This window comes from Leopardus geoffroyi, chromosome B1 (genome assembly GCF_018350155.1).
Source record: "Leopardus geoffroyi isolate Oge1 chromosome B1, O.geoffroyi_Oge1_pat1.0, whole genome shotgun sequence".
NCBI classification, from domain to species: Eukaryota; Metazoa; Chordata; class Mammalia; order Carnivora; family Felidae; genus Leopardus; species Leopardus geoffroyi.
The window spans coordinates 49,946,307-49,961,845 of record NC_059327.1 but is presented as its reverse complement, the minus strand read 5'-3'; the positions used below and the strand labels follow the sequence as shown (position 1 = coordinate 49,961,845).

The following is a 15,539-nucleotide window of genomic DNA, read 5'->3' as shown; positions in this document are numbered from 1 at the left end:
TATATTTTAAAGGAGTAAGTGTTGTCCACACAAAATATGAAGAGGAGACAACATGATAGGTTACAGGCTGGAGGAAGCCTGGCACCAAGAGAGCTGTTTATAGCTCAGTATACAGAACAAAGGCTGAGGCAGGACCCAGATAAAGAAGGGCCTTATAAAGTCATGCTAAGAGCCTTGGATTTTATTCTGAATGTAATGGGAAGCATTAAAGTGAAAAGGGGGAGGGAGGGTGGGTGGGCGTGTGTGTGTGTGTGTGTGTGTGTGTGTGTGTGTGTGTGTGTGGATTTGCATTTTCAATATATCTTTTAGACCCTTCAGTGAGAGAAGGCAAGTCTGCAGGCAGGGATGACTCATGGCTTTTAACATCTTTTTATTGCCTTGTACTGTTGTAAAAATGTTTTAGACTTAAACTCCTTATGAGCAGAAGCCTTTATGTTGTGCCTGTTCTAGCCCTTATAGGACTTCAGTGCTATGGCCGTAGTCAGGGCTAAATATTTATTGAATAAATATTGTAAAACCTAAAGCAATCCAGTGTATGTAGGACAGATAAGTGAAATAAAATCTTCATGAGTGTGTTTATGCAGAAGGTAAAAAGAAGGATTATTAATATTTTGTTGCTGGAGAAACAAAGGTAAGGAGAATTGGGACAGCGTGATCCATGTGCTAGGTTAGCTAAACCTCTATTCAGTGTTTACATTATTCTGACTGTATAAATGCAACTCCCTGGCCTTATAACATTGTTAGGATTACTTTTCTTTCTTGTACAACTTTTTGTTTTCCCTTGAGTTAGTAATGATCTTGTCTGCTTAGTTTCCTATACACTTCTTACTAATTTATCTCCACCCTGTCTCTTTGTACCAGTCTCTCAGTATGTTCAAACTCAGTGTGTTGTAACAGTTTTATCTTCTTGGAAATTCTCTCCCAGAACCTTCTCTTTCCCCCATCTGATCTCAGCTGCTCTTGGGCCTGCAGCATGGCTCTCCATGTAGGATTTTCTTCACCATTATCCTGAAGAGGTCCTCACCTCTTTCTTCTGTTGCAACCTCTGTTTTCTGGGTCTTTTTCTTGTTCATGCCTTCATTTTGCCAGGCACATTCCCTACTAACTTCCTGAGGAAGAGTGCATGGGAGGCAAACTTTCTGAGACACTGCACATCTAAAATGCCTTTGTTGTGCCCTCACCCTCCAATGGATACAAATCTGGATTTGATATAATTTTCTCTAGCTTCCAGAAGTGCTGTTGAAAAGTCCAGTACTATTCTGAGTCTAAATCTGTGGTATGTATCCCTCTTACTCCTCTGTGAAAACTTTGAATATCCTCTTTGTTCCTTAAACTCACGATGATATTTAAAAAAAAAAAAAAAAAAAGAAAGAAAGAAAATCATGATGATGTGGTTTTACTAAGGGACAGTTTTCATTCATGGGCTGAGTACTTAGTGGGTCCTTCTCTAGAACAGAGGTTGCAACTGTGGCCAAGCCCCTGTTTTGTGGGCCAAATGTGTCCTGCCAGTTTTTATAAGTAAAGTTCTGTTGGCATACAGCCACATTCATGCATTTACATATTTTCTGTGGCATTGCATAGCTAGGTTGAATGATGCGACAGAATGTGGTCTACAGAGCTTAAAATATTGTTTTGTTTTTTTAGAAAGCATGTTTGCTGTATAAAAACTTTAAGTCTGAAAAGTTAAGAACTTCAATTTTGGCAAAAAAATTTTTTTGTTTTTAAAATGTTCTCCCTTGTGTTTTCTGTTCTTTCTTTCTGGAATTCTTAACACTTAGATGTTGAACCTCTTGGACAGGAACTCAGGTTTTTTTTCTGTCTTCTTTTTCCATCCCTTTGTTTTTGTTTGCTCTTTCGTCTGAGAAATTCTCTTTACCTCCCAACCTATCCATGAGTTTTTCATTTCTGCTATTATAATTTCTTATTTGGGCATAGTTTTTTCTATTTTTTAAATGAACTTCTATTGTAATATACAAATAAAAACAGATAATATATAGTTAATAAATTACTATAAAGCAACCATCCTTATAACTGCTACTCAGGCCTAAAATAGAAGATTTCCAGTAACTCAGAAACCCCTCTCCGTGCCCCAATCTAATTATAATCCACTCTGACACATATGTCATGGATTTTGACCCATTCCAATATTGTCTTTTTGCAGCTCAGATTTTCCCATCTTTGGACAGTGAGCCTTTTCATGCTGTCCACTGTGTCCTTTTATTGTGACCTTTGTATGTACCCTTTGTTTCCTTGCTAATCTAGTTTAACACTCCTCTTGTTTATTCCCTGTCCTAAATCTGGAAGCCCCCATTTCTCTAAAAAACTCTGTATTTTAGTTGGAAATGGAATTTTAAGTTCCCGTTCTGATTGCTAACAATACTCCTTACTTCTGATTGGTTGTTGTTTCTAGGTTGTCATTCAAAGGAAGGAGCATATGTATTTTTCCTTCCCTTTTTTTCATGCTTTTATTATATTTATATTATCAGAACATACAGCCCTCACATTCTATCCTCTCTCCCTCTGAACCTTCATTTGGCCTTACTTCTGGAAAACTGCACATAAACGCTCAGCTGATACATTGATGTTTCTGTAGTCAATTTGGTTATCGGAAACTCATTCTTCAGAAGCTGTCTCAGGATGGGATCATGAGAACAATATTCCCTGAGTTCTCGCAGGTTAATAATTGTTTATCTGTGCTCAGTGACCTTGAAAGTCAGTTTTGCTAGTTGTATAATCTTTGGCTTGCATTTTCTTGCTTTGAATGTCTTAAATATTTTACTCTGTTTTCTTTGAGTAAAACAGCATTGCTGTTGAAACTCTGGTATCATATTTTTCCCCTTTGTAAGTCACTTGCTCTCTTTGCCTAGTTGCCCCCAAAGTTTGTTTTACTTATAGTGTAAATATTTTCCCAGAATGTATCTTGTGTTCTTCTGGGTCAGTATTTCAGGTATGTGTTCGGTTCTTTCAGTGTGTAGTTTCAAGCCTCTTTTTATTTTAGCAATTAGAGTTTTTAGTATTTGGCTTGGATTTCTGTTAGGGACTCCTGTGCTCTGAATGTTGCATCTTCCTTGCCTGATTTTTGTTTTATGTGGTTCTTTTGTGTCTTGTATAATTTTTTTTATGTTTTTAACTTATTTTGAAATTTTGATATGTTGGCATGATTTCATTGTCTCTCTGCTGTTATATTTTTATGTCTAAGCTTTTTCTCATTACCCCTCTTTTTTAAAAAGTCTCTTCTCTTTTCTTAGATATACTATCTTATTTATCTAAGGATCATAATGATAGTATTTTTTTAAGTTTTATTCTACCAGCCTAATTTATTTCCTGTCCTCCTCCCTTCATTTGTTTTGGCCTTTATCGTTTTAGAGACTTTCCTCACATGTATGGTAATCCTTGGTTCTTGGCCCATGTTGAAGACTTGGACAGTAAAAAAAAGATTTTTTTAAAAAGAGTTGGACAGTAAAAAAACTAATTAGAAAATCTGTGTACCATGAGTTAAGTCTTGCTGAATTATAGACTTCACCATACTGTAATCTGATTGGGCCTTTTTATCATGAAACCCCCAGTGGCGGTATCTTTTAGTTGATTGTTTTCTTTGGTACTGATCAAATTTTTCAGAGAAGTTTCTTCTGGTCTCCTACCCCCCCTGGAGGATATAAGCCTGACTGATAGTGTTCTGGGAGCCATATGAGGAGAAGAAAATTGTTACTCTTGGTATATAAACTTTGCCTAATAAAGCTTCTTCTAGGGGCACCTGAGTGGCTCAGTTGGTTGAGCATCTGACTTCGGCTCAGGTCATGATCTCATGGTTCATGAGTTCGAACCCTACATTGGCCTCTGTGCTGACAGCTTGGAGCCTGCTTCGGATTGTGTGTGTGTGTATGTGTGTGTGCGCGTGTGTGCTGCGCCCCTTCCCTGCTTGCACTCTCTCTCTCTCTCTCAAAAATAAACATTAAAAAAAATTTAAAAGAAACAAAAATAACAGAGCTGCTTCTAGTTTGTTGGTTTCCCCTAGTCCAGACCCTCATTTTTATTCTCTCCAGAGAATAACCTCTAGCAACATGCCTGGGAGGAGAAGAGGCAGTGCTGAGCTATATGGAATAGATGAGGAGAATTGGAAGGTTCTATTTCTCATCAGTTTTTTTCAACAAATCCCCTTGTTTTTAGGCTCACCTTCAGTCTCACTTCCAGATATACCTATTGTTTCAGATTGCTGAGCTTTTTATGGGTTCTGCAGTATAAATTGCTTGAATTAAACTTTCCTGTGTCTGCTAAGTCAGTTTTTTGTCTTCCTACTTTCCACTTTCTAAAATGCTGTTGCTATGTCTCTTCTCTCATTCTCTTTGTCTTAAAGAGGTGTGTGTGTGTAGCCCTTTACTATATTCAGTGGTATTTAAGGAGAGAGAACAGAACTAATGCACACTTTCAGTTCACCAGAAAATCCTTGACCTATTTGTACAGAGAATCTCAGGGAAGTCCCTCTCTCAGTTCTGTTCCTGAGTCTGTTACAGCAAACAATACATTGTTTTTCTAATGACAAATTTTTGTTTGCTTGTTTTAAGAGATACTCCTGATGCTAATCTGAAAGGTCACAAATTGTATTTTATTTTCCTCCCTTATGCCAAGCTTCAGCTAGTGTTTAACTCAATCCCTTTCTATAGCTTTGCAGACCTATGAGTAAAGTGTATTTCATATATCACTCGTGAACAGGGAGGAGCAGTTGAAATGTCCTATTGAAATGCTCTTTGTTAAGATGTATATGATAAGCCCTAGAATAATCACTAAGGAAAAAAAATACAGTGAAACATTGTGAAGGAAATTAAAAGGCTGCATCAGTAGTAAAGTAGTAAAGGAGGAACAGAGGGGAAAAAAAGACCTGAGGCACACAGAAAACAAAAGTTAAATTGGGAAACATAATCCAACTATATCAATAATAAATGTGAATGTATTAAGCAGTCCAAATGGCAGAGATGGTCAGACTAAATTAAAAAAAACATATCCAGCTTTGTGCTCAATAAACAGAATGGAGAATAGAAAAATAGAGAAAAGTTAGGGTTTTTTAAAAAAGGATCAACAAAACTGAAAAACTTTTAGCTAGACCAAGAAAAAAGAGAGAGGACTCAGAAGTGAAAGGGGGTCAGTACTACCACCCTTACAGAAATAAAAATGATTATAAAAGAATCCTGTCAGGGTGCCTGAGTGGTTCAGTTGGTTAAGCCTCCGACTCTTGGTTTCAGCTCAGGTCATGATCTCACAGTTCTTTAGTTCAAGCCCCACATCAGGCTCCATGCTGATGGTGCAGAGCCTGCTTGGGATTCTCTCTCTCCCTCTCTGTCAGCATCTCCCTCAACTCGCTCTCTGTGTCTCTCTCTCAAAAAAATGAATAAACTTTAAAAAATTAAAATAAAAAATAAAAGAATCCTGGAGGCAGTTATATGCCAGTAAGTCGTAATAACTCAGATAAAGTGGACAAATTACTTGAAAGGATTTCGTGATAACATAGCGTCGGCATTGTGATACATTTACAGGCTGCTGCCTTCTCCACTCAAGGACGCAGTCGAAGTATCAACCTGGAGAAGATGTTATACAATGCAAGAGGTGAACTCTGCCCTTAGCAAAATCCAGCTGGTGGGATATTCTCAGAAAATTGTGAGTGTTAATATGGTTTTAAGTGATGCATGAATGTTTTTGATTCATCCTGTTACCCTTTGGGAGGATCTTCTCATTCCCTTTCTTCGGCCATTCAGTTACTGAGAATCTTGTACAAGGTGAAAAAACAGAGCAATTGTCATTATCCTCTGTCTTCCACCCTCCAGGCTGATAGTTGTGTTCTTTCCTAACCCTTACATTCCCCATCATTAGCCAGAATTCTACTGACCAGCATGTAATGAGTCAGGAGAAAGACATCTCATCCTATTCACTTGAGAACAGTGGGTGCAGCTTTATAGATTTTGGACAAGTGAAATAATACAAGAGCATAAAACAGATCAAGAAGCGATTTGTTGGCAGGTATAACTTTTGAGCTCTGACCTGATAGTAAGTGTCCCCATTTTTGTTAACGTAGGCCCAGAGCCACTCAGTATAGAACAACCAGGCAATTAATGCCTAACCTAAAAAAAGAAAAAGAAAACCCAAGTATTTGTCTCTTTGGTGTTGCTGGTAATCTATTGCCTCTTTATTTAAAAAAATTAAAAAATCTATTGCCTCAGTCTTTTCATGAGTGAGGCCTGAGTGCCTGGTAAATGTAGATATTCTGAAACTCAGGGGGTAAGGATTGCTTTCTGGGTCTACCATCTGGTCTCCATTGATTTTTTTTTTTTGCTTTATACTTTCTGTTTTACTTTAAAATTTCTATATCTAAGTAGAGAAGGATATTTCTGGGTTTTTTGATTTGTTTCTTTTTTTTTTTTTCTTTTTTCCTGCAAAGACTTATCTGGTATGACTGTACTGCTGAAAGCTCATCACACATTCTCTTACTGTGGTTCTTTTCTAGGAGCTTTTTGGTGCAGTTCAGGTGACTCCACTAAGCTCAGGCTATGCCCTTGGAAGCTCCAACTGGATTATCCAGTCCCATTATGAGAAAGTATCCTATGTCTCCGGATCCTCCTTACTTACCACACATCCCCAGGTAGTTCTGATTCTCTTTTAACAGTTCAGTGTTTTGGTTACTGAATCCAAATTGATAATGTATCCAGAACATCATCAGTTGTTTTTAAATCTTCCTAATTTTGGTTTCTACATGTATCCTATTAAAAAAAAAAAAAAAAAAATTATTGTTATTTTGGTAAGAATGCTTAACATGAAATCTACCGTTTTAATAATTTTTATACTATACATTATTGTTGACTACAGTACAGTGTTGTATAGCAGATCTCTAGAGCTTATCTTGCTTAACTGAAACCTTATGTTAAGACACTCTTCCTGAAAGGTAGATTTCCCATGTCCCAGTGTTTAGGATTGCAAGGTCCTCTGTAAGATCCTGCTGCCTTTGGGTCCATCTCTAGGATTTTGAGATTTCCCACCACTTTCAATAACCATAGCCTGATATACAACAGAAATGGTCACCCATTTACTCAGCAGATGTTAATTATTTCTTTACTAAGGGTCTACTGTGTATATGTGTCAAGCATTCATTAGGTATTAGAGTGTCCATGGTGACCCACAGGCAAAGTCCTAGCTCATGAATCTATGTTCAGAAGAGCAAGGAGGGGCCATTGTGATTGCAGCATGCTGTCAGCAGGGGTGTCCATGAAATGAGCACAGCCAGGTGAGGTGGAACTTTGTTGACCATGATGAGAAATTTGGATTTTATTTTAATGTATTTTATTTATTTTTTAATGTTTGTTAATTTGAGAGAGAGGGAGAGGGAGAGAGGGAAGCAGCAGAGAGAGAGGAAGACAGAATCTGACGCAGGCTCCAGGCTCTGAGCCGTCAGCACAGAGCCCTATGTGGGGCTTGAACTGACAAATCATGAGATCGTGACCTGAGTCGAAGTTGGACACTTAACACCTGAGCCACCCAGGCGCTCCTTAATGTATTTTATTTAAACGTGTAGAGGGAAGCTATTAGAAGATTTTAGCTTGGTCATTTGTTAAGTCATATTTGGCAAGAAGCTAAGTACATACGTACCCATTGTTACAAATGTATTGTTTGTTCCTTTTTAGGTATTTGTAATGAATTTATTGTCCATTTCATAAATCCTGATTCTTTCCATGTTTGTAAAGGAGGGGCAGAAATCAGATAGTTAGCTGGTGGATGGATATGTAGATAGATAACTTGGGGAAGCCCATATCTTATTTTAATACGAAGAGGAAAAATGCCTGCTGTAGGTCTAGAACAATAGGATGCTTATGATCTATCACCATGTATTGGTTTTTTTCATACCTTCTTTTATAATCAAATTTCATCTCCAGGTCTAGAGGAGGGGACAAGTTGCTTTTTTTTTCCCTATAGCTAGCAGAATTCTGAGCCTTTCCCGCTTATTGAAATCAAAAGCCCATCAATGTCATCTTAATTTGCTTCATTGAATCAAAATACTTTATTGGCAGCTTCTATCATTCTTGATATATTCTTCCATAAAAGACAGAAAAATTTTTTGGCTGCCAACTCTTCCGATTTGTCCTGCTTAGATCAAAGGCTTTACAGTACTACTGATGTAATTTCCAGTAAATTATTCTTCCAAGGTTCGTAAATTTAAAGGGAAAATAAGGTCTTGAAAGTAATGAGCAACATACCTAAGTAATTAATTTTAATTTCAAGCTGGCAACCAGTGTTGTATATAAAAAAGATAATTTGATTTCCTTTCACCCAGATAATCGGATTCTTTTTTTTTTTTTTTTTTTTTTGAGAGAGAGAGAGAGAGAGAGAGAGAGCATAAGCAGAGAACAGGGGCAGAGAGAGAGAATCCTAAGCAGGGGCTCGCTCCCACGACCCTGGGATCATGACCTGAGCCAAAACCAAGAGTTGGATACTCAACCGACTGAGCCACCTGGGCGCCGCAATGATAATTGGATTCTGCATTGAATTAGCAAGGATAAGAAAAGTTTAAGTTTGAAAAACTTAACAGTCAGCTTCCAAGGTCAGCAAGCTATTGTCCATGGACCAAATTTGGCTTGCTACCTGTTTTCATAAATGATGTCTTCTTGCAGTACAGCCACATCCATTTGGTTATAGATGGTTTATGGCTACTTGCACACTGTACCAGCAAAGTTCTACTTTAGACTTTACAGAAAAGGCCAACCACTGGTCTACTTGAGTAGAACTTCCCTAGGTAGAAAAAATAGGCTGCTTTAGTGATCTAATAAGCATAGCAGAGTGAGGCTTTGGATTAAGCGTGAAGTGGTAAGAATGGAATGACAAAGAAAACATTGGCAGGTCTTTATTTCAACAAATACTTATTGAATGCTTGCTGTCTCCAGGGTAGGAAAAATACAGGCCAGAGATTTCATGCCAAGATGATATTGAGAATGGTAATGATGACACTTACCCACTTGACAAGAAGGAGTTGACAAAGGGGGTTCTGGTTTTAGAAGGGAGTAGTGAGTATGATGCATAGCAATTTGAGTGAACACCGGGGACAGATGAAAATCTAGAACTGGAACTTGGATGTGACAGCAAGCCTGAGACAAATTAGAGCATCAGATTTTTTAAAGTATGTAAAGAGCCTAAGGGGAAAGACTGATGAGCTGTGAGGGACATTTACCAATAGAAGGTAGAAGGAAGAAAAATAATCTTGAATAAGAATGGAGAGTTAGAGGAGAACTGAGGCCCACAAAAGTACAGCATCCCATCCCAAAGGGCAGAAGAGAACTAGCTTTTACTGACTGGAAAGCCTCAGTACTAATTTTCCTATTGATCTGGTGTTCAACAACATACTGAATTCTTATATTCTAGTATTTATCTACTAATGATAATATTATCTGCAAAGAAGTAACAATTTTGTCACTTTTCTTTCAATCTTTTTATCTTTTATTTCGTTTTCCTGTCTTACAATCACATATTCTAGTCCCATGTAAACAGAAGTGATGACAGTGGCAGCCTTTTCTTATATCAGATTTTAAAGGGAATGCTTTTGTAGCTTCTTCATTAAATAGGATGGCTTCCTACTGGTTTTTGTCTATCAGGTTAGGGAGTTTCTCCTCTGTTCCTAATTTTCTTATTTTTAAAAGTCAGATGTAGACATTATACCTTATCAAGTGCTTCTTCCAGTCTGTGAGATGATCATGTGATTTATTTCCTTTAAACCAGTAATGTAATGAATTGTAGTATTAGCTTTTCTCACATTTTTTTTTAAGTTATTTTGAGAGAGAGAGCATGAGTGGGGCAGAGAGAGCGCGCGCGCGAAAGAGAGAGAGAGAGAGAGAGAGAGAGAGAGAGAGAATATCCCAAGCAGGCTCTGCACTGTCAGCACAGAGCCCAAAGTGGGGCTCAAACCCATGAACCATGAGATCACCACCAGAGCCAAAATCAAGAGTCAGACACTTAACTGAGCCGCCCAGACCCCCAGCTTTTCTCACATTTAACCATCCTTTAGTCTTGTGATAAATCTTATTTGATCAGTTTTTTCTTTTTAAAATATACTCCTGGAATATAAGTTGGTCAGTATTTTTTTTGAAATTTATACAGGTATATCTCATTTCATTGTGCTTTGCTTTATTGCATTTCTTACATACTGCCTTATTTACAAATTGAAGGCTTGTGGCAACCTTGCATTGAGCAAGGCCATCAGCACTTTTTTCCAACAGCATTTGGTCACTTTGTGTCTCTGGGTCACATTTTGGTAATTCCCACAACATTTCAAATTTTTTCATTGTTATTACATTTGTTATGGTGACCTGTGATCAGTGATTTTAACTTGCTAAAAGCTCAGATGATGGTTAGCATTTTTTAGCAATCAGATATTTTTTTAATTAAAGTATGTAGGGTTTGTTTTTTTTTTTAAGACATAATGCTATTGCATACTTAATAGTATGTATAAATGTAACTTTTATATGCACTGGGAAACCAGAAATTCGTTTGACTCTCTTTATTGCCATATTCAGTTTATTGGTCTGGGCCTCAACCTGTGATATCTCCAAGTTATGCCTATAATCTGTATTCATAAGTGAAAAATAGACCCATACCTTATTTTCTCATTCTGTCTTCATTTGTTTGGCATCAGGATACATTTAGTCTCATGAGATGATTTGAGCACCTTCCACTCTTTTTCTTTTTTTTTTTCTTTTTTTAAAAATTTTTTAATGCTTATTTGTGAGAGAGAGAGAGAGAGAGAGAGAGCACAAGATGGGAGGGGCAGAGAGAGAGGGAGACACAGACTGAAGCAGGCTCCAGGCTCTGAGCTGTCAGCACAGAGCCCGACACAGGGCTGGAACTCACAAACTAAGAGATCATGACCTGAACCAAAGTCAGGTGCTCAACCAACTGAGCCACCCAGGAGCCCCATTTTCACTCTATAGCTATACACAAGATAGCTGTTCTCTTTTTTTGAAAGTCAGTTCCCCATAAAATTATCCAGGCCTGAGATTATCAATTTAACTTTCTCATGACTATTGAACTATATTCTCTGGGTCAGAGCTGTGCGAATATAGCAGAGATTTGTCCATTTTACCTAGGTTTCCAAAATCATATCCATGGAAGTTGTTTATTACCCTTTTTATTTGTTTAAACTTTTTTGTGTAATTCTATTTTCATTCTACATTTTAACACCTCTTTTTTCTTGATCAGATTTGCCAGAGGTTTATCTGCATTACTGATTTTCTTTAAAGAATAAGTTTTTCAGATGAACGTAAGGGAAGGGAAACAAAAATAATGTAAAAACAAGGAGGGGGACAAAACAGAACAGACTTATAAATATGGAAAACAAACTGAGGGTTGCTGGAGGGGTTGTGGGAGGGAGGATGGGCTAAATGGGTAAGGGGCATTAAGGAACCTACTCCTGAAATCATTGTTTCACTATATGCTAACTAATTTGGATGTAAATTTTTAAAAATAAAAAATTAAAAACAAAAATAAGTTTTTGTTTTTAATTGTTTTTGTTGTATTTTCATTTTCTATTCTGCCCTTTATTATTTCCTTCCTTTCATCTTTGGGTTTTCTCTGTTGCTTTTCCTTTAATACTTTACCTCATTCATTTCCATCCTTTTGTGCTTTCCAATAAGTGTACTTAAAGCTATGTTTCTCTCTTAGTATCATTTAACTCTGTTAAATTGTTAATATGTAGGGGTCTGTCATTCATCTCTCAGTATATCATAATTTCCTTCATAATATTCATAATTTAAGTAGCCAAAGGTTGTTTTATAGTGCTTGTGTTTGTTTCTGGTCCATCCAATATGATTAGACTTAGGGTTAGACAAGGGACTTTTTCTAATCATGCTTAAATGTTTCTGGATTTTTCTTTTTTTTTTTAATTGGCATTATGATAAGAATATACTCCTTCACTGAAGTGTTGCTTTGAAACACAGTCCATTTTTGTAAATGTTTTGTGTATGTTGTAAAAGACTGTGTTTACCGTTGAATGAAAACTTTTCTAATTATTGTGTTAATTCTGTTCTATCATATCTTTGCTTAGTTCCCAGTTTCTGGAAAGAAAGTTATTTGTTGATTTATCTACTTCTGCCTATACTTTCACCAGTTATTGCTTTTTATGGTTTTAAGCAATGTAATCAGATGTATATGTGATCATTATGTTTTATTGAACAATTACTCCTTTTATCAGGATGCTGATTTTTTTCTGTATCAAACCTGCATTAAAAGCCAAGAGACATTTTCCCCCTCTATATTTGCCTCATACTATTTTCCATCTGCTTCTTTTCATTCCTTCTGTATCCTTTCCTAGTGAGTCCCTTGTAGACATAGTAAGGGTTTTTTCTTTTTTAGTCAAGAGTCTCTGGAATGGTGAAACTATTTATATTTACTGTAATTACTATTGTACTGAGGGTTTATTTTTGTAATTTTATTTCATGTTTTTTTAGTTCATTCTTTTCCCCATCCTTTCTTCCCTTCTTTTAGATGACATAATTTCTTTCTGTAAGTTTGAACACACATTTTATTTTTATTCTTCTGGGTTGTTGTTCATTTATTTTTCCTTTGAGTGTCCTAAGTTTATCAATATCTTTGTCTTTCCCTCCAGAGCCACACCTTCCTCTTGTCTTTCCTGTCTTTCTCCTCTTCCTTCTCCCCTGACCCACCATGTTCATACTGTCTGGAATTTTAGTTCTGGGTTATCTAGGCTATACATCAAGTGTTGAATATATCACTTATTTAGACAGTGAGCTTTACTGAGTTGTTTTTGGGGTTTTTTTCCAACCTACCTTCCCATAGATCTCATAATCCTCTAGATTGACTTTCCTTCTTCCAGGAGTGCTTGAGGAATGTTCACCAAGAGCGTCTTAAAATGCTAAACCTTATGAGGCTTTGAAGTACTAAGAATAGTTTTAATTTTTTCTCACATTTAAATGATAGCTTGGATAGATATAAAATTCAAGGAAAAGAACTTGGAAACTATAAAGCTTTGAAAATCTTTATTCATTTTCCATTTGTACCCTTGTTGTACTTAAGAACTGCAAAACTCTTTAGATTTGTGTTCCTTTATGGGATTTGCTTTTAGAATTTTCACTTTATGTTAAATATTCTTAAGTTTTACTGTGACATATCTTAAATGTGTATTTTTTCTGTCAGTATAATACTTTGAGAAATCTTCCAACTTTAACACAAAAAGATTCTTAATTGTTTTTAAAATTATTCCTCTGGTTGATTTTTTATTTCTCTTTATGGAATTTCTCATACACAGATATTGACACTTCTATGTTTTGTATATCTCTTTCTTCCTTTTTTTTTTTTTTACCCCCTTCTCCTGCTTGATGCCTCCTGAAAAAAAACTCCTCAACTTGATCTTCCAGCTCAAGAATTCATTCTTTAGCTCTATCCATACTGCCCTTCAGCCTTTGTGTTGGATTCTTTATTTCAGTCACTGTATTTTTATACGTAATATTTTGAAATGTTTCTCTTTGTACTTGTGTTTCTTTTACTTATTTTGTGTGTGGACTTTTTTTTTTTTTTTTTTTTTTTTCAACGTTTATTTATTTTTGGGACAGAGAGAGACACAGCATGAATGGGGGAAGGGCAGAGAGAGAGGGAGACACAGAATTGGAAACAGGCTCCAGGCTCTGAGCCATCAGCCCAGAGCCCGACGCGGGGCTCGAACTCACGGACCGCGAGATCGTGACCTGGCTGAAGTCGGACGCTTAACCGACTGCGCCACCCAGGCGCCCCTGTGTGTGGACTTTTTTAATGCATATTCTGCTGTTCATTTGGTTTATTAATTCTCCACGTGGCGTAGGTTTTTAGCTTATTGTATTTAGTAGATGTTGTTTTCCTCAGTGGTCTTGTTTTATTTCCCTGTGAGCTCTTACTACTTGGCTTTCAGGGACATCCTCTTGTACCTCTGCTCTAGACACTGCTTTTTTCCCAGGATTTGTCTTCCTGATGTGTTACCACTTAGCCTGGTAGTGTGAGGAAAGCAAGGAACGGCTGATAGGTCTGCCTGTACCTTTTATGAACATTTATCCCACTATTCTGGTATGTTCTGCTTCACAGTATGGTGGAGCAGGCCATAGGCAGTATGGAAGAGAGAGAAAAGGCCAAGGAGTTCCTTGCCACCCTCTATTCTTCCTGCAGTGCAAGCCCTCTTTGGCCCTTGCTTGCCATCTTGTCCCTATTCCAACACCCGTGGTTTCCCAGGAATTCATCATGGTTGTTTAGTTTCTCAAAACTGTCAGGTGCCCTTATTTCTGTGCTTTCTCTCAGTTTAGATTCTAGAAGGGAGCCAGCGGCCTGTGTTCATTCTCTATCTTGTTGGGAATCTCATAGTGGAATTTTTGTTTTCTTTTAAAATATTTTTATTTCCTTATATTTCTGATTAGAACACTAATTTGTATTTATCGTAGTCGTTTTGGAACATACAAAGTGTGTGTTTGAATAAAATGTTCCCACTTGAAGCACTCAGTGAGTTGCCATAGACACCTGTAATATATACATTTGCTCTTTGGTGATGAAATGGAGATGTTGGCAATGTCAGCTTGGTTCAGAGGGTGTCACTACAAGGTGTTAAGGGCTAACTCTTTACAGTAACCCTAGTAATCTACAAGAAATGTCTCCCAAGTATGTCTCCTAAAATCACAAACATCTTATCTGATCTGATCATGAAGTATCTCATAACTTCCAACTTGGTGGTATTTGTATTACAGTACTGCCTTTGTTTTGTTTTGTTGTTTTTTTTTTTTTTTTTTTTTTTGTGGACATTTAATTTTCAAAGGACGGCAGCATCGATGACTGAGGTACAGAGATAATGTTTTCAGGGCCACAGTTTGATCTCCATTAGAGGCTTTCATTCAGATTGGTAGTTTTTAACCTTTTGGGGGTTATGGCCCCATATGACAGCCCAGTCACCTCTGGGAAAATGTACATAGGCGCGCACACAGAATTGTGTATGCTATTTTGAGGGTTCCTAGACCATCTGAATTCCCCCATCAGCCCTGTGAATCATTATTGGTTTGTTCTAATAAGGTTCTTATAGGGGCGCCTGGGTGGCGCAGTCGGTTAAGCATCCGACTTCAGCCAGGTCACGATCTCGCAGTCTGTGAGTTCGAGCCCCGCGTCGGGCTCTGGGCTGATGGCTCAGAGCCTGGAGCCTGTTTCCGATTCTGTGTCTCCCTCTCTCTCTGTCCCTCCCCCGTTCAGCTCTGTCTCTCTCTGTCCCAAAAATAAATAAACGTTGAAAAAAAAAAAATTAATAAGGTTCTTATAAAATTGTCATTTTAAGCTAAATATGCTGTCTAACAAAGTTTGATCCCTTTTGTCCCCATTCCGGGTCCTTCTGTTTGATGCATGCACACAGTGAACATTTCTAGGCTCATTGCACATCTGCTACTATAAACCACTGTATTTCTTCTTCTCTGGAAACAATGCATATGTATTTTATTAGAGAAGTGTAAATAGGAATCAGAATCTATTCGATATAGCTGTCACGACTATACTTATCC

General features: G+C 37.3%; 1 protein-coding gene across 2 annotated transcripts in view; it reads left to right on the top strand.

Moving 5' to 3' along the window:
• The window catches only part of INTS9 (integrator complex subunit 9), a 101,166-nt gene that overhangs the window by 60,595 nt on the left and 25,032 nt on the right, over positions 1–15,539 (top strand). For both annotated transcript variants that reach the window (XM_045461687.1, XM_045461698.1), the window contains exons 7-8: positions 5,529–5,649; positions 6,494–6,628. In XM_045461687.1, the coding sequence (XP_045317643.1) occupies positions 5,529–5,649; positions 6,494–6,628 (256 nt within the window). The remainder of the gene's footprint in view (positions 1–5,528; positions 5,650–6,493; positions 6,629–15,539) is intronic.